The sequence below is a fragment of the Oncorhynchus clarkii genome, chromosome 12, assembly GCF_045791955.1.
Source record: "Oncorhynchus clarkii lewisi isolate Uvic-CL-2024 chromosome 12, UVic_Ocla_1.0, whole genome shotgun sequence".
NCBI lineage: Eukaryota > Metazoa > Chordata > Actinopteri > Salmoniformes > Salmonidae > Oncorhynchus > Oncorhynchus clarkii.
In genome coordinates, this window is record NC_092158.1 from 45704934 (window position 1) to 45729129 (window position 24196).

A 24196-nucleotide genomic window follows, 5' to 3' on the forward strand; every position below is an offset into this window, starting at 1 on the left:
TTCAAGAAACAGTAGTCCCCAAATCTATTCAATATATTTCCAAATAGTTATGATGGATTACATTTTGTCCCCAAAATCAATGTCCACATGGTGTGACAGAATTATGTGATTAAACAATGAGCCAGCATTTGGGCACCTTTGCATGGGGAGGCACAGAAGACATGAGTGGAGCACGTGGTCTGAACCAATGATGTATGTAAACCCTGGATTACTGATGCTATGGTTTGGCCATTGAGAGGCTTTGAAGCCGCTGGTCAGCCATGTGGCTTACATGTATTTCAGTATTTTGTTGTCGTGGGGACTAACATATTAGTAATCTCAAAAAAGTGATAAAAAAGTAAAATGTTTGTTTTCTTAGCTCACATTATGTAATTTAAAAGTATGCATTAAGGTGTCTTTAATAATAGAATAAACATGGCAAAGACTAATGTAGACATTAATGAATGCAATTCTATAGTGGTGGAGTGCCAAGATACAGGCACAGTGGCTTCAACACAGCGCCCCCTATCAGTCATCTAGTGTGTGCCTCTGCTCCCACGGCTTCGGCTGTTGGGCCTCCCACTGGGTGTGCTTGGGTCTTTTCCATCACTAGAGGACTGTGCCATTTTGCCTTGTTGCGCAGCCAGGTACACCTCAATGTTGTGGGGGTCTACCTGAGTGATCCTGCCAGTCTTGTCTCAAAGATTAAGCCACGCAATTCTTATTACACATGGCCGGTAGAGTGAAACTGCTAATGGCTCATTAAATTAGTTATCGTTCCTCTAATTGCTCCAACGTTATTTGGATGACTGCAGCAGGTACTTGCGGGCACCACAGGCGCATTTGGTGACTATAACCTCGACCGGTGATGCGCTGACGTCTACTTCCAATATCAGCCCTATCAACTTTATGTGCATGCCATGGTGAACACGGGTAATGGAATCAGAGTTAGATTCCGGGAGGGAGCTACAACATCCAAGGAAGGCACCGGGCACGCAAATTACCCACTGCTGACTCTGGGTGATAGTGGTGAAAAATAACAATACAGGACTCTTTTGAGGCCCTACAATTCGAATGAGTACGCTTTAATTCCTTTAATGAGGATCCATTGCTGATGTTTAGAAGTTGCATTTTACAGTGGTCTGAAACTTCTGAAAGTGTAATTAATTATGTTTTAACCTTAAACTCGGACTGCCTTTTGTGTATTGTCCATCGGTGTGACATAATGTCCTATGGGGTGACACCAATAAATAGTGTTGCCTTGAACAAAATACAAAAAAAAATGTTAAGCATGAGGCAGGTGACATCATCATAATACACAAGTAAACAAATAGCTTTTTATCTAGTTTTTTGTCAAATTACTTGATCTTCATTATACAACTGAAATTCCAGAATATAATTACTGATTTAAAAACAGAAGTAGCTAATGAGTAAAAATAATTTTGTCTATTTGAGAATCATTAAACCTTTTTATATTAGCATTAATTGTCACACCAAAGGACAAAATCAAGGCTTAAAAGCCTGAAATGGTTCATTTAAATTATATATATTTTTATTAATTGAAGATGGCCACAACATTATGTTTAGACAGTTCATTGCAACTGTGTATAAAAAAACTTTAATTATGGAATAAATATTTTTTTAAACTTTTGTTTTGGCTATATGGCAACTACCCAAATACTAGTGGACAGAATTCTAAATGACTCTATTCATGTACAATATAGGGAACGATCTAGGCAATGGGGGACTGACTTTTTTTCTTTTTTGCATTTTTTTTATCAGGAAAAAATATTTGTGTATGACATTTTTTTGTGACATATACAAAAAAGGAGAGAGCGCCCATAATATTGCACTTCTTGATAGTGTTTCCAATTTTGATCGTGATTATTTAGTGACTGCAAAGAAAATTTCTTGATTTAAATGGGATTTTTTATACAAAGACTTGCTTTCTGTTTTGTTGGCTTGACTCAATGTGTTTGTATGTATGGTTGTAATCTCAGACACTCAGAACTAAAATCGTGCGTATTTGTGTCAGATGCTCGATTAAGTTCTGGACAGAGATGTTAGAAATGGGGACTACCTGAACTATTCCAATAAGAAACGCTTGTTTTCATTTTACATTTCTAAATGTTTTGCTACGGTGTTCACTAATGAATACAACCATGCTGTGAGTGGAAGGGTGACAGGGTCCATGTGAAAGGTCACATGGATCCCTTGAGGAAGGCATTTTCTCACAAACGTCAAGTGCGCACACATATTCTCGTGTATTTTTTTTTATCTGACTTAATATTATTGCATTGTTGAGGAAAAGCCTGTAAGTAAGCATTTCATTGTACTGTTTACAACTTTGATTCAATTCCACACACACACACTAGGAGAGATCTCTCTAATGTGAGGGAGGTCCTTTTTTCCCTGGTATACCCTCTAGACTGGGGATAGGCTCCTGGCTGCTTGGGTTACAAACAGGACATTTTATACATTTTTGTCAATAACCAGACACTCTTATCCAGAGTGACTTACAGGAACAATTAGGGTTAAGTGCCTTGCTCAAGGGTACATCGACAGATTTTTCACTTAGTCAGCTCAGGGACTCAAACCAGAGACCTTCCTTTCAATTACTTGCCCAATGGTCTTAGCCTATCGGTTAACTGCCTCCTAGAACGAAGAGAGAAGTGTGTGTGTGTGTGTGTGTGTGTGTGTGTGTCAAATCAAATGTTTTTTGTCACATACACATGGTTAGCAGATGTTAATGCGAGTATAGCGAAATGTGGGTGCTTCTAGTTTCGACAGTGCAGTAATATCTAATTCACAACAACTACCTTATACACACAATTGTAAATGGATGGAATAAGAATATGTACATATATGGATGAGTGATGGCCGTGCAGCATAGGCAAGATGCAATGATTACCATATATCCTGTCTAGGACTTGAACCCCGTTCCGCTAGCGCCAAATACAAATCAACAGAAATCTCATGAATCAAATTTCTCAAACATACAAGTATTAGGTACCATTTTAAAGATAACATTCTCGTTAATCCAGTCACAGTGTCTGATTTAAAAAAAATGCTTTACAGCGAAAGCTCCACAAACGATTGTTAGGTCACCACCAAAACTCAGCCATTTTTTCCAGCCAAAGAGAGGAGTCACAAAAAGCACAAATAGACATAAAATGAATCACTAACCTTTGATGATCTTCATCAGATGACACTCATAGGACTTCATGTTACACAATACAAAGTAAAGTTCATATTTATATCCAAAAATCTTATTTTACATTGGCGTGTTACGTTCAGTAGTTCCAAAACATTCAGTGATATTGCAGAGAGCCACATGAATTCACAGAAATACTCATTATAAATGTTGATGAAAATTCAAGTGTTATGCATGGAACTTTAGATACACTTCTCCTTAATGCAACCGCTGTGTCAGATTTAAAAAAAACTTTACGGGAAAAGCATAATCTGAGAACGGCGCTCAGAGCCCAAACCAGCCAGAGAAATTTCCGCCATGTTGGGTAGTCAACATTATTCATAAATAGCATTATAAATATTCACTTACCTTTTGATCTTCATCAGATTGCACTCCCAGGAATCGCAGTTCCACAATAAATGCTTGTTTTGTTCGATAATGTCCATTTATGTCCAATAACTTCTTTTGTTAGGGCGCTTGGTAAACAAATCCAAAAGCGTGATCTGATCCAGTCGGACGAAAAGTTGAAAAAGTTAGTTTGACAAGTTTCTTCGACCTGTAATATAAGTATAGAATCAATCTTTAGGATGTTATCATAAAAGTTCAATAATGTTCCAACCGGAGAATTCCATTGTCTGTAGAAAAGCCATGTAACGCAGGTTGCTCTCATGTGGTTGACATCTAGTGGAAGCCTTAGGAAGTGCAAAATAACCCATATCCCACTGTGTATTCGATAAGGGTGAGTTCAAAAACTACAAACCTCAGATTTCCCACTTCCTGTTTGGATTTTTTCTCAGATCTTTGCCTGCCATATGAGTTCTGTTATACTCACAGACATCATTCAAATAGTTTTAGAAACTTCAGTGTTTTCTATCCAATACTACTAATAATATGCATATATTAGCATCTGGGACTGAGTAGGAGGCAGTTCATTCTGGGCACGCTATTCATCCAAAAGTGAAAATGCTGCCCCCTATCCCAAAGATGATATACATATGAGATGAGTAATGTAGGATATGTAAACATTATTAAAGTGACATTATACCTTTTATTAAACCCATTTATTAAAGTGGCCTTGCCTTCTAAACCCATTTATTAAACTGACCTTGCCTTCTGGATGATAGCAGGGTGAACAGGCAGTGGCTCGGGTGGTTGTTGTCCTTGATGATCTTTTTGTTCTTCCTGTGTAATTGGGTGTTGTCGGTGTCCTGTAGGGCAGGTAGTTTGCCCCCCGGTGATGCGTTGTGCAGACCGCACCACCCTCTGGAAAGCCTTGCGGTTGAGGGAGGTGCAGTTGCCGTACCAGGCAGTGATACAGCCCGACAGGATGCTCTCGATTGTGCATCTGTAAAAGTTTGTGAGGGATTTAGGTGACAAGCCAAATTTCTTTAGCCTCCTGAGGTTGTGAGGTTGAAGAGGCGTTGTTGCGCCTTCTTCACCATGCTATCTGTGTGGGTGGACCATTTCAGTTTGTCCGTGATGTGTATGCCGAGGAACTTAACTTTCCAACTTCTCCACTACTGTCCCGTCGATGTGGATAGGGGGGTGCTCCCTCTGCTGTTTCCTGAAGTCCATGATCATCTCCTTTGTTGATGTTGAACAAGTTTTTTTCCTGACATTACACACCTCCCTATAGGCTGTCTCGTCATTGTTGGTAATCAAGCCTGCAACTGTTGTGTCGTCTGCAAACTTGTGTGTGTGTGTGTGAGAGAGAGAGAGAGAACGAGTACTCTCGCGAACCTTCTTTGAAATCTTGAACGAGCTAAATATGAATGGCTGTCGAGAAAGACAGAGAGTATGTGTGTGCGTGTGGTTCAGTTCTTGCATGCGTGTGAAAGAGATGGGTGGTGGAAACAGGTTGAGAAAGAGGTGGAGAAAAGTGTTGCAAACAAATGAGCTCAGGTTGAAGAATGTCCTAGTATGTCAGTGTAACGGATGTGAAACGGCTAGCTTAGTTAGCGTGGGCGCTAAATAGCGTTTCAATCAGTGACGTCAATTGCTCTGAGACCTTGAAGTAGTAGTTCCCCTTGCTCTGCAAGGGCCGCGGCTTTTGTGGAGCGATGGGTAACGACGCTTCGTGGGTGTCAGTTGTTGATGTGTGCAGAAGGTCCCTGGTTCGCGCCCGGGTATGGGCGAGGGGACGGTTTAAACTTATACTGTTACATTGATGCTGTTGACCCGGATTACTAGTTGCTGCGGAAAAAGGAGGAAGGTCAAAAGGGGGGTGAGTGTAACGGATGTGAAACGGCTAGCTTAGTTAGCGTGGGCGCTAAATAGCATTTCAATCAGTGACGTCACTTGCTCTGAGACCTTGAAGTAGTAGTTCCCCTTGCTCTGCAAGGGCCGCGGCTTTTGTGGAGCGATCGGTAACGATGCTTCGTGGGTGTCAGTTGTTGATGTGTGCAGAAGGTCCCTGGTTCGCGCCCGGGTATGGGCGAGGGGACGGTTTAAATTTATACTGTTACATCAGTCATGTTTGTGCTAGTGTCTTCTTATGTGACTGTTGAAGATGTTCAAAACAGTCAGAAATACCATAATACTCAATACAGAAATATTTGTATTTTACTCATTTTTATTTATCAACAATTGTATTGTATGCTTTCGCATTTTCTACCTGATTTACTTTTATCCTGCGGAAATAAATTGCTGCCTTCTCACGAACATCGAAAAAAACAACTTTCAAAATCAGACCTGCTACAATATTGTGAGTTTAACGGTAGTTTTTGTGGAGTACCTTTTAGTTTTTCAGATGTCAGATGTCTTTAAGCTGGCTATGGAACACTTCCAAGATGGAGACCTCTGAGCTTATGCATATTCTCAATGAATAATTATTGAATGCCATGACTTTCTTCTCACCATATGTTTGTTTCTCGCTCTGTCTCTCGGTCTCTCTCTCTCTCTATTTGTTCTCCTTGCAGTAAGGGTAGACTATCTTCCAACATGAATCCTGTGTACAGTCCTGTCCAGCCCGGGACACCGTACGGCAACCCTAAGAACATAGCATACGCAGGTGAGTGCCAAATCAACATCAGCAATAACCGCATCAATGCCATACCAATACTGTGTGTGTATGCATGTGTGTAGGAGTGCGCATGCCCCGCCCACCTATTTCTTGTGTTTGAGGGGTTCAAAATCTACTTGTCACTTAAATCTCGCTGGATTGATTGCTTTCATTTTACACTTTCCCACTCTGGCTTGTGCCATTTTTTTAATTATTTTTTTTACCGTTAATGTAACGACAGCGGAAACGTTTAATGACCTCTCAAACACACCAGTAATGGCTGAAATGGGCTCAATGGAACACATTGGCTTTCCGTTCAATCTATAAAAACAATAATGCTTCGTCAGGGATTAAACTCACGTTCTAGACACAGTCGCTAATGAAAGTCTACATACCCTTTGCATAGTCTTCACATTTAGCTGCCTTGACATCAAAATAGGAATACATTAGATTTCTTCCCTTCAGATCTACACATTCTACTCCACATTTTCAAAGTGAAAGACAAATTATAGAAAATCTTGCAAATAATAACAATAACAAAACAAATAGACCAGTATTGATTGCATGTCTCCAAGCACCTTTGACAGCCATTACAGATGCTACCAATCTTGCACAACGCTTACGGTAACATATTCTCAGTAAATTTGTTTGGGGATCGTTGACGGACAACAATGTTCAAACCTTGTCTCTGATTTTCAAGCAGGATTTAAGTCGGGGCTGAGACTGGACCATTAAGAAGCACTCAATACCTCTTGGAAAGCGTGTGTAATTGTCCCACTGAAAAATATAACTGTATCCCATGGTTAGGTTTTCAGCAGACTATGACTGGTTTTCTCCCCAACATTTTACCCGGGCTTAGCGCCTTTCATATTTTTGATCCTGACAAACTCCCCAGTCCCTTCCGGTGACAAGCATACCCATAACATGGTGTTGCCACCACAATATTTGAAAATCAAAGATCCACCACCATATTTTACAGTAGGTATATGGTTATTTTCTGCTTATGCATTGTTATTTCGACGCCAAACCCACCACTGGTCTTTGATTTTCAAGTATTGTTGTGGCACATTTTGTTGCGTTACAGCCTGAATTTAAAATGGAATAAATATAGATTTTTTTTTATCATTGGCCTACACACAATAGCCCATAATGTCAAAGTGGAATTATGTTTTTAAAAATGTTTACAAATGTATTACAAATGAATGCTGAACTGTCTTGAGTCAACCCCTATGTTATTGCATGCCTAAATAAGTTCAGGAGTAGAAATGTGCTTATCAAGTCACATAATAAGTTGCATGGACTCACTCTGTGTGCAATAACAGTGTTTAACACGATTTTTGAATGACTATCCCATCTCTGTACCCCACACATGCAATTTTCTGTAAGGTCCCTCAGTCGAGCAGTGAATTTCAAACAGATTCAACCACAAAGACCAGGGAGTTTTTCCAATACCTTGCAAAGAAGGGCACCTATTGGCAGATGGGTACAAAGATACAGGCATCCTTCCTAACTCAGTTGCCTGAGAGGAAGGAAACCGCTTAGAGATTTTACCATGAGGCCAATGGTGACTTTAAAATAGTTGCAGAGTTTAATGGTTGTAATAGGATAACTGAGGATGGATCAACAACATTGTAGTTACTCCACAATAATAACCTAATTGACAGAGTGAAAAGCGGGAAGCCTGTGCAGAATAAAAATATTCCAAAACATGCATCTGTTTGCAACAAGGCACTAAAGTCATCTGCAAAAAATGTGGCAAAGCAATTCACTTTTTTGTCTGTAATACAAAATGTTATCTTTTGGGGCAAATCCAACACGAACACATTACTGAGTACCACTCTCCATATTGTGTTCTTGTAATCGTTAAGGACTGGGGAGTTTTTCAGGATAGAAAATAAACCGAATGGAGCTGAGCACAGTCCATTGTTCAGTCTGCTTTCCACCAGACACTGGAAGATGAATCCACCTTTCAGCAGCACAATAACCATAACAAGGCCAAATCTACAATGGAGTTCCTGAGTGTCAGAGTTAGTTTTGACTTAAATCTGCTAGAAAATCTATGGCAAGACCTGAAAATGGTTGTCTAGCAATGATCAACAACCAATTTGACAGAGCTTGAAGAATTTTGAAAATAATAATGAGCAAATGTTGCACAAGCCATGTGTGGAAAGCTATTAGAGACTTACCCAGAAAGACTCAAAGCTGTAATCGCTTTGATTAATTTTTTTGTTGTTGTTGAATTTTTACCCCTTTTTCTCCCCAATTTCGTGGTATCCAATCCAAGCTACCTTAACCACTGCACCACCCGGGAGGCCCCAAAGGAGATTCCAACTTGTATTGACTCAGGGGGTTGAATACTAAGACATATTAGTGTATTATTCTTCGTAAATGTTTTTACAAATGTTAGAGTTTTTTGGACATTAGTGTATTTTGTGTAATCCATTTTAATCCCACTTTGTAACACAACAAAATGTTGAAAAAGTCACTGAGTGTGAATACTTTCTGAAGGCACTGTATCTACCACTACCAGTATACCAGCCCTGTACATTGTAAATATGATTTTGGCACTGACCTTGGAACTGACTTTGTATATAGATTGCTTATTTTCTCGTGTTTTTCTTCTATTTCTCGTGTGTTTTTGTTCTACTTAACTTTTGTATTTTTATAGTACTACTGATATTGATTACTGCATTGCTAGGAAAGAGCTCGCAAGAAAGACATTTCACTGTACTTGTGCATGTGACAATAAAAACTTGAAGGCGAGGTCGGTATCCTCCCAAGGCGAGGTATTAAAAACAGGGGTGTCAATCATTTTGACCTCCCTTTTCGAAAAGAAAAGTGTTATTTTCTAAACAAAATCTCTTTCTCTGAGTACTAGTATTGTATGATATATATTTTTTAGCATAAAGTATAGCTCAGTAATTGAATTATTTTATACAGTAATTTTTGCTGATCTTTATCAAGGGTGTCAATAATTTCTGACTCCACTCCATATCCTTTCCCTGCTCTCTTTCTGAAAATAAATAAATGACTTACTCTCTTTTGCGCTTTAATTCATTTCAGTTGCTTTCCATTTTCTCTCCTGTCATCCCCATGACTGGGTTTACAATGGAGATGAATTGTTTTTCGTTTTACAAGGACAGTGCAGCATTGAAGGTGTCCCCACTGATACAAACTTTGCAGTTTCTTAGTCCCTCCTCCCCTTTTCCCCATTAAGCAGTCTAATGTGGGTCATAAAACGATTGGGTGCCTTCAATAGATTTTTGAAGGGGAAAACCTATGTACGGAAATGGTGTAGTGGTGGTATATTGTGATCTGTTTACAAAACAGACCCTTGTAGTAAGAATGGTAATGATTAGTAAGCTCCTCTAATGGCTGGTTGGGATAATGGGCTGTTTTGTCACCGAAAGCCAAATGTCAGTGTCACCGCCTCTGTCACATACTGTATTAGGATGTATGAACCATATGCATGTAGAAGTAGTGCATCCACCACCGGATGAGTCTATGCATCGAATGAGCTGTCTGTGCAACAAAATAATAATTCACATGGTATGTCCAAAGAAAGGTGAAAAAAGGAAAGGCAGGAAAGGTGGAAATAGAAATGTGATTTCTCTGGTGGTGTTTTCCTCCACTGGCTCAGGAGGGCAGGGCTGGTTACTTGGCTTGTGATTCATAGGCCAGGCTGTTACCACATCACTGGCTTTCATAAGAGAGAGATTATTTTAAAGGTGCCCTCAGCTCTCAATGTTTTTTTTGTTCTCTAGTCGCTTCTTCCTACCCACAATGCATTGCTGCTCGTCCTTAAGTTACAGCTGATCAGGGAGTTAAGAGAAAGGACAGACGCTTGCAGTGGTTGCAGTAGGCTTGTGTTATGGATGCTGTGTGGAGGGAGGCAGGAGGTACATATGCAGGAGCTCACACACATACACAGACACACATGTACACACACACCCCTGGGGACAGCAGACCAAGGGAGTGCAGTTGTCGTTCTCAGTTACTGCTGACAGTAGGGATCCCTCCCTCTATTCCATTCCTCCCTCAGTTCCTCCCTCCCTTTCAGTGTCACTCTCTTTCTACTGCTCTCTCTCTACCTCTTGCTCTAATTGTCTCTGGCTGATTCTCTTTTGCTCACAATTAGTCCACAGTCACACTGTTCCATAAATACGATGGCTAATTAGTGTGTGTGTGTGTGTATAAATACTGAGGCTCTGACTGTGTGTGCGTGTGGGCTATCGGATCAGGTTGCGTAGGTGTTGTGTAGCCTCAGGATTGAGACACACACAGGCTGCTCCTGCATTCAATGTTATTTCCATTAATAGGCTACTTTGTTTTAGTGTGATTGCTATGCGATCAGTACAATTCATAGTCATATCAATAGCACCTGTCATTATAGTATAGAGAAGGCATACATTCATAATATATAAGTATATAAGTTTTTGACTATACTATAATCTAGGCTTTGCAGTGTCTTTGGATGCATCCCAAATGACACTCTATGCCCTATATAGTGCACTAGCTTTGACCAGAGCCCAATGGGCCCTGGTAAAAATAAATGGACTATATAGGGCATAGGGTGCCATTTGGGATGCACCAAAGACACTTCTATGCCTAGATTACTAGCGTAGTATATAGTGCACTATTCACAGTGTACAAAACATTAAGGAACACCTTCCTAATATTAAGTTGCACCCCTTTTTGCCCTCAGAACAGCCTCAATTCGATAGGACGTATTGGGAGAGAGTAGCTCCTTTTTGTACCGACAAGATTGTGGTTATATGAAGAAACCGATAGATTAATATATATCCAAGTAACCAGGAGAGAGTGAGCGGTCCGTTACAGTGGCTTGCAAAAGTCAAATCACATTTTATTTGTCACATACACATGGTTAGCAGATGTTAATGCGAGTGTAGCGAAATGCTTGTGCTTCTAGTTCCGACAATGCAGTAATAACCAACGAGTAATCTAACCTAACAATTTCACAACAACTACCTTATACACACAAGTGGAAATGGATGAAGAATATGTACATAAAGATATATGAATGAGTGATGTTTAACAGTCTGATGGCCTTGAGATAGAAGCTGTTTTTCAGTCTCTCGGTCCCTGCTTTGATGCACCTGTACTGACCTCGCCTTCTGGATGATAGCGGGGTGAACAGGCAGTGGCTCGGGTGGTTGATGTCTTTGATGATCTTTATGGCCTTCCTGTGACATCGGGTGGTGTAGGTGTCCTGGAGGGCAGGTAGTTTGCCCCTGGTGATGCGTTGTGCAGACCTCACGACCCACTGGAGAGCCTTACGGTTGTGGGCGGAGCAGTTGCCGTACCAGGCGGTGATACAGCCCGACAGGATGCTCTCGATTGTGCATCTGTTTGAGTGCTTTTGGTGACGAGCCAAATTTCTTCAGCCTCCTGAGGTTGAAGAGGCGCTGCTGCGCCTTCTTCACCACGCTGTCTGTGTGGGTGGACCAATTCAGTTTTGTATTCAACCCCTTGGCATTTTTCCTATTTTTGTTGCCTTACAACCTGGATTAAAATGGATTTTTCTGGGTCTTTATATCATTTGATTAAACACCCAGATGATTGAAGATGAAAAATATTTTTTTTATTGTCAAACAAACAAGGAATAAGACAAACTGAAAACTTGAGTGTGCATAACTATTCTATTCACCCCCCAAAGTCAATACTTTGTAGAGACACATTTTGCAGCAATTACAGCTGCAAGTCTCTTGGGGTATTTCTCTATAAGGTTGGCACATCCAGCCACTGAGATTTATGCCTATTCTTCAAGGCAAAACTGTTCCAGCTGGATGGGTTCCGCTGGTGTACAGCAATCTTTAAGTCACACCACTGATTCTAAATTGGATTGAGGTCTAGGCTTTGACTAGGCCATTCCAAGACATTTAAATGTTTCCCATTAAACCACTCAAGTGTTGCTTTAGTAGTATGCTTAGGGTCATTGTCCTGATGGAAGGTGAACCTCCGTCCCAGTCTCAAATCTCCTGAAGACTGAAACAGGTTTCCCTCAAGAATTTCCCTGTATTTAGTGCCATCCATCATTCCTTAAATTCTGACAAGTTTCCCAGTCCCTGCCAGTGAAAACATCTCCACAGCATGATGCTGCCACCACCATGCTTCACTGTGGTGATGGTGGGGTGTTGAGTTTGCGACAGACATAGCATTTCCATTGATTGACAAAAAGCTACATTTCAGTCTCATCTGAACAGAGTACCTTCTTCCATATGTTTGGGGAGTCTCCCACCTGCCTTTTGCTTATTTTTTTCTTTAAGCAATGGCTTTTTTCTTGACACTCTTCCGTAAATCCCAGTTCTATGGAATGTACGGCATAAAGTGGTCCTATGGACAGATACTCCAATCTCCACTGTGGAGCTTTGCAGCTCCTTCAGGGTTATCTTTGGTCTCTTTGTTGCCTCTCTGATTAATGCCCTCCTTTCCATTTTTTAATAATGGATTTAATGGTGCTCTGTGGGATGTTCAAAGTTTCTGGTATTTTTTTTATAGCTCAACCCTGATCTGTACTTCTCCACAACTTTGTCCCTGACCTGTTTGGAGAGCTCCTTGGTCAGAATAGGTGTATATATATACTGAGATCATGTGACACTTAGATTGCACACAGATGGACTTTATTTAACTAGTTATGTGACCTCTGAAGGTAATTGGTTGCACCAGATATTTTTAGGGGCTTCATAGCAAAGGGGGTGAATACATATATACGCACCACTTTTCAGTTTTGTATTTTCTGGATTTTCTTTTAAACAAATACTTTTTTTCATTTCACTACACCAATTTGGACTATTTTGTGTATGTCCATTACATGAAATCCAAAAAAAAATCGATTTAAATTACAGGTTGTAATGCAACAAAATTGGAAAAACACCAAATGGGGATGAATACTTTTGCAAGGCACTGTATTCACAACAGTGAACCAATCTGTGAGTAAAGTGACACTGAGACTCGAAACCAGCACGCCATGGCTTCCCTTAGAGGAAAAGTCAAAGAACAACTTGGAGACGCAAATAAGAGCAGCTGCCAGCTGAATTATATCCATAAAATCCTCTCTAAATCTGTTGTTAAAAAAGTAGATTTGCTCGAAAGGAAAGTAGTCTATCGAGTCAGATATGCATATACAGCTTATATCAGAAGAGCTTGGCATGGATTATGTCACCGGATGGTCTGGAGCGATGTCTTCGGATCAGCATGAACCAGAAGAACCCTAAATAATTAAACATTCTTAGGACACAGGAGGGGAAGGACATCAAGGTCCAGGGCCAGTCCATTTGATTCATCCAGGACCTTTCTGCTAGACTGAGTAAAATACTCCAGCAATTAATTTCTATTGGACAGTCACTGGAGGAAAAAGGAATCAAGTCTCAACTCCGATTCCCGGCAGTACTGTGGGTATGGAAGGGAACACAGAGAATGGAGTTCACAAGCATCGATGAAGCCCTGAACAGGTTGCAGGAAAGCTTTCCAGTTGAAAGAGAGCCCAGTGCCCTGAGGAGAGGCAGAAGCAGAAAAAAACAGATAAGCACACTAGGCTACATACAGTGATGCCCAAGACCAGCTTATTGTAAGTTGAGACAACATTCCTCCCCCTTCCCCTAATACAATTTAGACTCTTGTCCCCAAGTAGCTGTTTTTCTCTAGGAAGTATCAATAGACTTAGCTGATGCCAATCAGATACATGGGCACTGAAAGGACAATATAAAATAGTAAATATAGCATGTAAGTCAATTGTTCTGTGTGTGTGTGAGTGGGTGTATGTGTGGGTATGTGTCTGTGCATATGAATGGGAGAGTGGATGTGTGTGGGCGGGAGAAATGTGACAAGGCGTGGGTTTTAGAGAGACAAAAGAGGTAATTAGAAACAACAATGAGATTAATGATAATTTTTAAAGTTTCTATGAACATTTATATAAATCAGAATTAAACAACAGTTGGATGGATCCTATAGCCTTCTTAGACTCAACAACTCTGAAGTAACTATCAGCAGACAAAAAAAATAATCATTAAAAACATGTCACCCAGGATGAAATATTAGATACTGTTAAAACATTTGCCTGCACAAAAGCACCAGGAATGGATGGCTTTCTCATAGAAATCTATTCAACATTTTGTGACAAAGTAGCCACCTTATTTACACATGACAACACACGTCACTTAATTCAGTACTCCCTAGTTGCATGTATCAAACAGTTAATTCAGTTATATTAAAACCAGGAAAATCTGGAGTCCCTTGCTGATTCATAAATGTAATTAATTGTGACAATAAAATAATAACAAAGCTTATAAGCAATAGAATGGCAAAAATATTACCAGACTTGATACATATTAATCAAACTGGGTTTATTAACCTGTTGCGTCTACCAAACCCGGATCCGGGATTCTATTTACAGACCTAAGCTCATTACCATAACGCAACGTTAACTATTCATGAAAATCGCAAATGAAATAAATATGCCATCTCTCAAGCTTAGCCTTTTGTAAACAACACTGTCATCTCAGATTTTCAAAATATGCTTCTCAACCATAGGAAAACAATCATTTGTGTAAAAGTGGCTAGCTAGCGTAGCATTTAGCGTTAGCATTAGCGTTAGCATCCAGCACGCAAGATTTCAACAAAAACATAAAAGCCTTCAAATAAAATCATTTACCTTTGAAGAACTTCGGATGTTTTCAATGAGGAGACTCTCAGTTAGATAGCAGATGCTCAGTTTTTCCAAAAAAGATTCTTTGTGAATTCGAAATAGCTCCGTTTTCTACATCACATTTGGCTACCAAAAAAAAAACGCAAATTCAGTCCTCAAGACGCGAACTTTTTTCCAAATTAACTCCATAATATCGACTGAAAACATGGCAAACGTGGTTTAGAATCAATCCTCAAGGTGTTTTTCACATATCTCTTCAATGATATATCGTTCGTGGAAGCATGGTTTCTCCCCTCAATCAAATGGAAAAGTACAAGCAGCTGGCGTTTGCGCACCGAATTCCACGCAGGACACCAGGCGGACACTTGGAAAATGTAGTCTCTTATGGTCAATCTTCCAATGATATGCCTACAAATACGTCACAATGCTGCTAACACCTTGGGGGAACGACAGAAAGTGTAGGCTCATTCCTTGCGCAATCACAGCCATATAAGGAGACAATGGAAAACAGAGCTTCAGAGATTCTGCTCATTTCCTGGTTGACGCATCATCTTGGTTTCGCCTGTAGAATGAGTTCTGGGGCACTTACAGACAATATCTTTGCAGATTCTGAAACTTCAGAGTGTTTTCTTTCAAAAACTGTCAAGAATATGCATAGTCGAGCATCTTTTCGTGACAAGATATCGCGCTTAAAACGGGAACGTTTTTTATCCAAAAATGAAATAGCGCCCCTAGAGATCAGAGGTTAAAAATAGACACTTACTGTACAAACAAATACAAGAACATGTTCCAGTTTAAACCTCCTTAAGGATTCCGTAGGATCGGTGTGTCCCTATACCGGGACGGTTGTTGCTAACGTGCGCTAATGTGACTAGAATGACATTGTAAGTAACAGCAAACTTTCCAGGACATAGACATGTCTTACATGGGCAGAAAGCTTAAATTATTGTTAATCTAACTGCACTGTCCATTTCGTTGTTTGTATAGAGTGCACAACAACAAAACACTTATCACAGCAACTGGTTTGATACATTCACCTCTGAAGGTAAACCATGTACTTACATTCAGTAATCTTGCTCTGATTTGTCATCCTGAGGGTCCCAGAGATAAAAATGTAGCATAGTTTTGTTCGATAAAATCAGTTTTTATATTCAAATGTGGGAACTGGGTTCTACAGTTTGAAGCCCTGCTGTCTCTGGCTCCACACCCACCCCTCCCGGCCATCTAGATGTGTGAAAGTTAGTGTATAAGCTAATGATCCATTATGCATGACATTTCTGGGAGTGTGTAAACTTACATTTTGTATTACCATATCATTTTTGTATGTTCTCTATAGTTCTGTACATGAAAATGTATAAATTGACCATTTTTAGGCAGACTTGATAGAAAATATTGTGCAGTATTGCAACACTTCATTGGATCAATCTGAAACTTTGCACACACACCGCTGCCATCTCCTGGCCAAGATCAAATATGTCTCTAGACTCCTATATTATATTATGGCCTTTCTCTTGCATTTCAAAGATGATGAAACAAAAATAAATAATAGGAAACACATGGATTTTTTTCTTTGCATTATCTTTTACCAGATCTAATGTGTTATATTCTCCTACATTAATTTCACATTTCCACAAATTTCAGTGTTTCCTTTCAAATGGTATCAAGAATATGCATATCCTTGCTTCAGGTCCTGAGCTACAGGCAGTTAGATTTGGGTATGTCATTTTAGGCAAAAATTTAAAAAACTGGTCTGATTCTTAAGACGTACAATACGCAAAAAAAATGGATATAGATTTATCAATAATGGCTGTTGATGTGGAAAAGGCTTCACATCGTCTTGAATGGCCTTTTCTATTCAAAACGTTGAAGTTTTCAACTTCCAGCTAAATTAATAAATATTGTATAAATGTTCTAAAGCAAAAATATACACAAATAATACATTATTTTATTATATTGCTTTACAAAGCGGCACAAGACAGGGATGTCCCCCCTCCTGTTTGTACTGTATTGAACCAGTTGCAGAAAGAAAATGACAGGACCCAAACGTAACAGGTTCCAGTATTGGTAAACATGAATTTAAACTAAACTAATTTGCATCACCTGATATACCTGACCAATACTGAACTCAATGTCCCCTTTGCAAAAAATATTTTCAGAATACAAAAAAACCTCCTGTTATAAAGTTAACATGGGAAAAAATAAAGAAATAATGGCAATGAGAAAAATATTAACTCGATCTACAGCAATCCTTTAAGACCACAAAAAACTTTTTTTCTTCTCTGTTCTACCAATTACCCCACCGAAGACATCATTTTAAAAAAGTATACTCGGTCATAAGACTTTTTTTATATGGGCAAATAAAATTCTGAGAATAAAAAGGAAAGTTTTACATCTTCCTAATTCTTAGGGTGGTTTTAACTCGCTACCCAAGGCTTTTACTTATAACATATAGTTAAATGCACTGAGGAACAATGGGTACATATTGAAGATGCGCATGCTCATCCCCAGCATTGAAGGTCCCCAAGAACAGAGTGGCCTCCATCATTCTTAAATGGAAGAAGTTTAGAACCTTCCAGAAGGACAACCATCTCTGCAGCACAATCCACCAATCATGCCTTTATGCTAGAGTGGCCAGACAGAAGCCACTTCTCAGTAAAAGGCACACGATAACCCTCTTGGAGTTTGCCAAGAGGCACCTAAAGGACTCTCAGACCATGAGATACAAGATTCTCTGGTCTGATGAAACCAAGATTGAACTCGTTGGCCTGAATGCCAAGCGTCACGTCTGGAGGAAACCTGGCACCCTCCCTACAGTGAAGCATGGTGGTGGCAGCATCATGCTGTGAGGATGTTTTCAGTGGCAGGGACTGGGAGATCAGTCAGAATTGAGGGAAAGATGAACGGAGCAAAGTACAGAGAGATCCTTGATGAAAAATGTTGTAGCGTCATACCCAAGAAGTATTTTTTACTGTAATCGCTGTCAAAGGGGCTTCAACAAAGTACTGAGTAAAAGGGTCTGAATACTTATGTAAATGTGATATTTCAGTTGTTTTAATACATTTGCAAAAATGTATGCTTTATCATTATGGGGTACTGTGTGTAGTTTGCTTATGATAAAAACAACAATTTAATCCATTTTAGAATAAGGCTGTAATGTAAAAAAAATGTGGAAAAAGCCAAGAGAAAGATTCTAATTCATTTTCTAAAAACCCAACAGACCTGAATACTCTCTTAATGTATGTATTTTTAATTTAACCTTTATATACCTAGGCAAGTCAGTTAAGAACAAATTCTTATTTTACAATGACGGCCTACTCCGGCCAAACCTTCCCCTAACCCTGACGACGCTGGGCCAATTGTGCACCGCCCTATGGAACTCCTGATCACGGTCGGTTGTGATACAGCCCGGGATCGAACCAGGGTCTGTGATGCCTCTAGCGCTGAGATGCAGTGCCTTAGACCACTGAGCCACTTTGGAGCATTATACGTGGATGGGTTGCATCCACTACATTGCCCAATCCATATGTTTTATGAATCCGGTGCAGGAGGGTGGTTTAGGGCTGTAAATCACTGTGACAGGGATGTGGGGAGATGGAGGCTCCATAGAGTAATAAACTGATTTTTCTCCTCCACACAGGCACTCTGGAACACTGTCTTTTTGCTGTCCTCCCTTTGCCCTTCCATCTCACAACACACACATTCACTTGTATACTAATGTGCATTCATGTACATATACACACTCACACGCGTGCTACACTCACTCACTCACTCACTCACTCACTCACTCACTCACTCACTCACTCAGTCAGTGGATGATGTTCTAAATAGCTTCTGTTCTCTGTCCTCAGGCTATCCTGCAGGTTATCCTCAGGCTCCTACCTACACACCCAACCTCTACCAGACTGGCAGCCCAGGCTATCCCCAAGGTAAGAACACACATGCACACATGAACATACACGGAAACACACATCCGCGGAAACACACATCCGCGCAAGCACACAGACATGCTTGCAAGCACACACAGACATGCACATAAGCACAGACAAGCCTGCGCACACACAGTTTTATCAAACTAGAAATCCACTCTATCTCCGCAGGTAAGAATATACACACATGTAATAGAACACACACTACATGAATCAGATTGCTGGTGCATGCTATTCAAAGGTAAGAACACCTGCATGCACAGTTCTTGAGTGCATCACTCACAGCACTCCCGCAGAACGCCAGAACGTCTCAATCCACATATTCACAGTATTCATGGAATGGGATCTAGACATTGTCATGTGTCTAATCTTGGCACCTACTCAGAACGTGGAAGGAAAAGGTGAATTTGCCCCTAGACACTGATCTTGGATCAATTTGGCATTTTCCCCACTAATGGTTAAGATTAGGTGAGAGGATGCTGATCCAAGACCTGTACCTATGGGAAACTTCACCCCAGAGCCTTCACAATGCCTTGAGTACTCTTATGTAGAGCTGCTAAAGAGGCTTTGTTCATATTGCATCCACACAGTGCTCTAGAAAGTTCTGTTCAGATTCCCTGTGTGTGTGTGTGTGTGTGTGTGTGTGTGTGTGTGTGTGTGTGTGCTGTGTGCTGTGTGCTGTGTGTTAAGTCATAGGGAATACATGTTGGCCATGGCCACAAAAAAGATTGTTAATAAGATAATTCCTAATTTATTTTCTGTTTTATTTGGATAAACGATTTTCAGATGTAGGCCTTAGTATGGTTGTTGGTTAAGTTTGCCCTTTGTTGTTAGATGATGGCTTGAGATGTTTGTCACTTAGTGAAACTGAAATAACCTGGGGTTGAATTGGCTTTTTATTATCGTAAATACTGTAATACTATTTATCATTGAGATGGCTAGAAGCAGGTCTCTCTATCACCTCCTTGTGCTAGCTAGTACACATGAATATAGTTCCAATGTAATGCATCTCTCAACCCCTGTGCATGGAGAGGGAAGGGTTAGGTAGATACAAGGGTTGGGGTCAATTCCTTTTAAATTCAGTAAGTACATTTCAATTCAAATGTCATCCATGGTTCTCTATGAGAAAAAATTGTACCTGAAATTTCAGTTTACTTCCTGAATTGTCTGAACTGAGATGGAATTAACCCTAGCTGTGGTAGCTAGTAGTTTGTGTCGTGGTTGGTGGTGATCCATATTTGTTATGTGTAGTGGTTTTACTGCATTTCTCCTGGAGCTCCAGTGGGTTTGATGGGCTTCAAAGAGTGTAGTGAAATAGGTCAGTGAGAGCTGTGACAGCTGTGCCATGTTGTCGTCGACAGTGCAGTGCAGCACTGCCTTTACTGGGATGGGTCATGTTTACTAGGCATGAAACACAAGAAAATACGTCCAAAACTAAGCCCAAGTTCTGCAATAGATGAGTGTGTGTGTTGATTGTGTGAAACGTTATGTATTCTACTGTATATGTGTACTCTCTGTGTATGTACTCTCTGTGTGTGCACACTTTGTGTATGTACTATATTTCTGTGTGTGTGTGTGTGTGTGTAAAGTGCCTAGTGAAAGTCTACAGTCTTCACATTTTGCTGCCTTAAAATGTAATCTAAAAATGTATTTGAAAATGTTTTCCTTCCAATGTACACAACGTACTCCACATTTCAAAGTTAAATATAAATTATACAACATTTTCCTAATTAATACAAATTATAAAACAAAGATGTATTGATTGTGTATGTCTTCACACCCCAGAGTTAATACTTGGTGGTAGCACCTTTGGCAGCCATTACAGCTGTGAATAATTTTGAATATGATTCAACAAACTTTGCAAAACTCTTAGGTCAACATATATCCATTGTTTTTGTCAAAATTGCTCAAGCTCAGTAAATTTGGTTGGGAGTCATTGATTCACAGCAACATTCAAATTATCTCTGATTTTCAAACAGGTTAAAGTCAGGACTGAGACTGGACCATTGATGAACAGTTGACACCATTCTGGTGTGACTTTGGCATAAACATTTGTAATTTTCCCGCTGAAAAATCCCAGGGTTAGGTATTCCGAAGACTGAGGCAGGTTTTCCTCTAACTTTTTATCTGGGGTTTACTCCTTTCATATTTATTTTGATCCTAACAAACTCCCCAGTTTCCTTCCAATGACAAACATACCAATAACATGATGCTGCCACTAAAATACCAGAAAATATTTTATTTTTCTTTCACTTTGAAAATGTAGAGTAAATTCTATAGATTGGTAGGAAAATTATAATTTGTTACATTTAAAAATAATAATAATTTCAAGGCAGAAAAATTTTAAGACTGCAAGGGGTGTGTAGACTTTCTCTAGTGACTGTATGTGTACTGTTTAATCTGTGTGAATTCTCTGTGAGTGCTTGTGTGAGTTCATTTGCATGCGGTGTGTGTTATATTACTATCTATCCATGTCTGTCTTCTGTGTCTCTCTCTCTGTGTTCTATTGTATGTGTGTGTGTGTGGGTGTGTGTGTAATCTCTCTGTGTCTGTGTCTGGGACAGTGCTGCTGGTGAAGCAGGGCTGGCCCCAGGCCTCCGGTGCTGCAGGGGCCCTAGAGGGCTCCTATGACCTGGCCATGGACGCGGGCTCAGAGGGCCGCCAGTACCAGGCCTCAGCCGCAGCTTTCAGTAAATATGACCCTATGTACTCTACACACTCACACACAAACACAGATCCTATATGTATGCACACAGACATACACACACGTTTGTACGCACACACAGATGTATGTACACACATGTTGCACACGCTGGCATGGCTGGGGTACATTCAATGCTGGACTGGGTTTTTGAGCTGTTGGGAAATGGGTTAGGAAAAGGTTTGGAGTAGGACAGGCCGTATAAAGATGTGAGGTAGTGAGTGAAATCACAGGGGCAAGTGACATCTTAGGGGAAGGGGCTGTGTGTTGGCATCATGCTTGGTTTTGTGCTGTGCTGTATCATATAACACGCATGCTGGCTACTGCAGCAAACGTTCTTCTCATATAGGAAAACAATGTTTCAGTTGGATAGGTAATGTGTGTTTCAGTCATGAAAGTGATTTGGTGGTGTCCTGTCACCCACCAGAACGGACAGTTATGTGTGTGCGTGTGCCTGTGGGTGTTTTGAGTATTATTTGTTTTGGTTAACATTCTGTGTGTAGTTAGTCATCGCTAAGTTGTCTAACATGTGAAATGTTCACCATTGCAGTTGACTGCCGACTGATAAATATACAAATTACCGTGCGCCACAATAACTACTAATTATTATTTGTAGATCAGTCGGTCACAATTTACCAAAACTGCATCACGTCTGCTGCAATGTCGAACAAACCCAGCAGGTTGAGGTTTATTGTAATGAGTCTTGTCCTGGGGGAAGAACTGAGGGATTTCCCCTTAGAAAGGCCAGCTGCAAAGTCAACATTTTGATATATTGTTAAAAATTCATGAAAGCAAAAATTATGTTTTTGCTCTTAATTTAAGGTTAGGGTTAGGCATTAGGTTTAGCAGTGTGATTCGGGTTAGGTTTAAAGTCAGATTTTGTGGCTTTGCCAGCTAGTGACAACTGCAGAGCTGTTTTCTGAACAAGATTCATGATGAAAAACACTTTGGGCATTCATACCGCTGGTTCTGCTTCAAGTCTATGGAAACCATAGACTTAGATAGACAATGCATCATTATATCTGTCCCATTATGGCGTCTGTGACAGCATGGGCAGCACGCCATTGAGACCTTTTTTATTTTACTGCTATGCGTTGGCAAACTGAAAGGGTGCACACTGCCATCTAGAGTCTGTTGTTTGAACAAGTATAAAGCCAAGGTTGGCAATTTACTTGTCACCTGTAGTTATGGAGTATAATTCATTGGCTGATGCCTCAGGGGGACCTGGATGGAATTATGTGATCCTTCCTTAAAACTTCTTAGGGCTGAAATCCCGTTAACGGGATCGATATGACAACAGCCAGTGAAAGTGCAGGGCGCCAAATTCAAAACAACAGAAATCTCATAATTAAATTAAAACATATACCGTTTTAAAGGTAATCTTGTTTTTAATCCCACCACAGTGTCCGATTTCAAATAGGCTTTACAGCGAAAGCACCACAAACGATTGTTAGGTCAGAGCCAAGCCACAGAAAAACAGCCATTTTTTCCAGCCAAAGAGAGGAGTCACAAAACGCACAAATAGAGATAAAATGTATCACTAACCGTTTATAATCTTCATCAGATGACACTCCTAGGACTTCATGTTACACAATACATGTATGTTTTGTTTGATAAAGTTCATATTTATATAAAAAAAATCTGAGTTTACATTGGCGCGTTACGTTCAGTAGTTCCAAAAACATCCGGTGATTTGGCAGAGAGCCACATCAATTTACAGAAATACTCATCCTAAATGTTGCTGAAAATACAAGTGTTATACATGGAATTAGAGATATACTTCTTAATGCAACCGCTGTGTCAGATTTCAAAAAAGCTTTACGGAAACGGCAAACCATGCAATAATCTGAGAACGGCGTTCAGAAAACAAATAAATATATCCTCCATGTTGGAGTCAACAGAAATAACATTATAAATATTCACTTACCTTTGATGATCTTCATCAGAATGCACTCCCAGGAATCCCAGTTCCACAATAAATGTTTGATTTGTTCGATAGTGTCCATCATTTATGTCCAAATAGCTTCTTTTGTTAGGGTGTTTAGTGCACAAATCCAAACGCGCGTTCAGATCCAGCCGAACGTCGGACGAAAAGTTATATTACAGGTCGTAGAAACATTTCAAACTAAGTATAGAATCTATCTTTAGGATGTTTTTATCATAAGTCTTCAATAACGCTCCAACCGGAGAATTCCTATGTCTGTAGAAAAGCAAAGGAACGCAGCTCCCTCATGTGAAATGCGCGTGACCAGCGTGTGGCTCTCTGCCAGACCTCTGACTCATTCCCTCTCATTTGGCCTCACTTTACAGTAGAAGCCTCAAACAAGTTTCTAAAGACTGTTGACATCTAGTGGAAGCCTTAGGATGTACAACAACCAGTATCCCACTATCTTTAATAGGGGCTGAGTTGAAAACCTACAAGCCTCAGATTTCCCACTTCCTGTTTGGATTTTTTCTCAGGTTTTTGCCTGCCATATGAGTTCTGGTTATAGTCACAGACATCATTCAAACAGTTTTAGAAACTTCAGTGTTTTCTATCCAGTACTGCTAATAATATGCATATATTAGCAACTGGGACTGAGGAGCAGACAGTTTACTCTGGGCACCTTATTAATCCAAGCTACTCAATACTGCCCCCAGCCATAAGAAGTTAACCCATAGGAAGTCCCAGCCAGTTGACTACTTCAAAAACGTGAAAGTACTCAGTGGCTCTGCCCATGCTAAAACAGGC

At 40.1% G+C, this 24196-nt stretch overlaps 1 protein-coding gene across 3 annotated transcripts in view; it reads left to right on the top strand.

Annotated features, from left to right (window-relative positions):
- LOC139423251 (protein FAM168A-like) overlaps nucleotides 1-24196 on the top strand; it is a 63103-nt gene that overhangs the window by 21605 nt on the left and 17302 nt on the right. For 2 of the 3 annotated variants that reach the window (XM_071175060.1, XM_071175059.1), the window contains 3 exons: nucleotides 6091-6182; nucleotides 18687-18764; nucleotides 21329-21454. In XM_071175060.1, coding sequence (XP_071031161.1) covers nucleotides 6113-6182; nucleotides 18687-18764; nucleotides 21329-21454 — 274 coding nt within the window. In that variant the 5' untranslated portion in view covers nucleotides 6091-6112. The remainder of the gene's footprint in view (nucleotides 1-6090; nucleotides 6183-18686; nucleotides 18765-21328; nucleotides 21455-24196) is intronic. The other variant, XM_071175061.1, reaches the window with a different exon arrangement.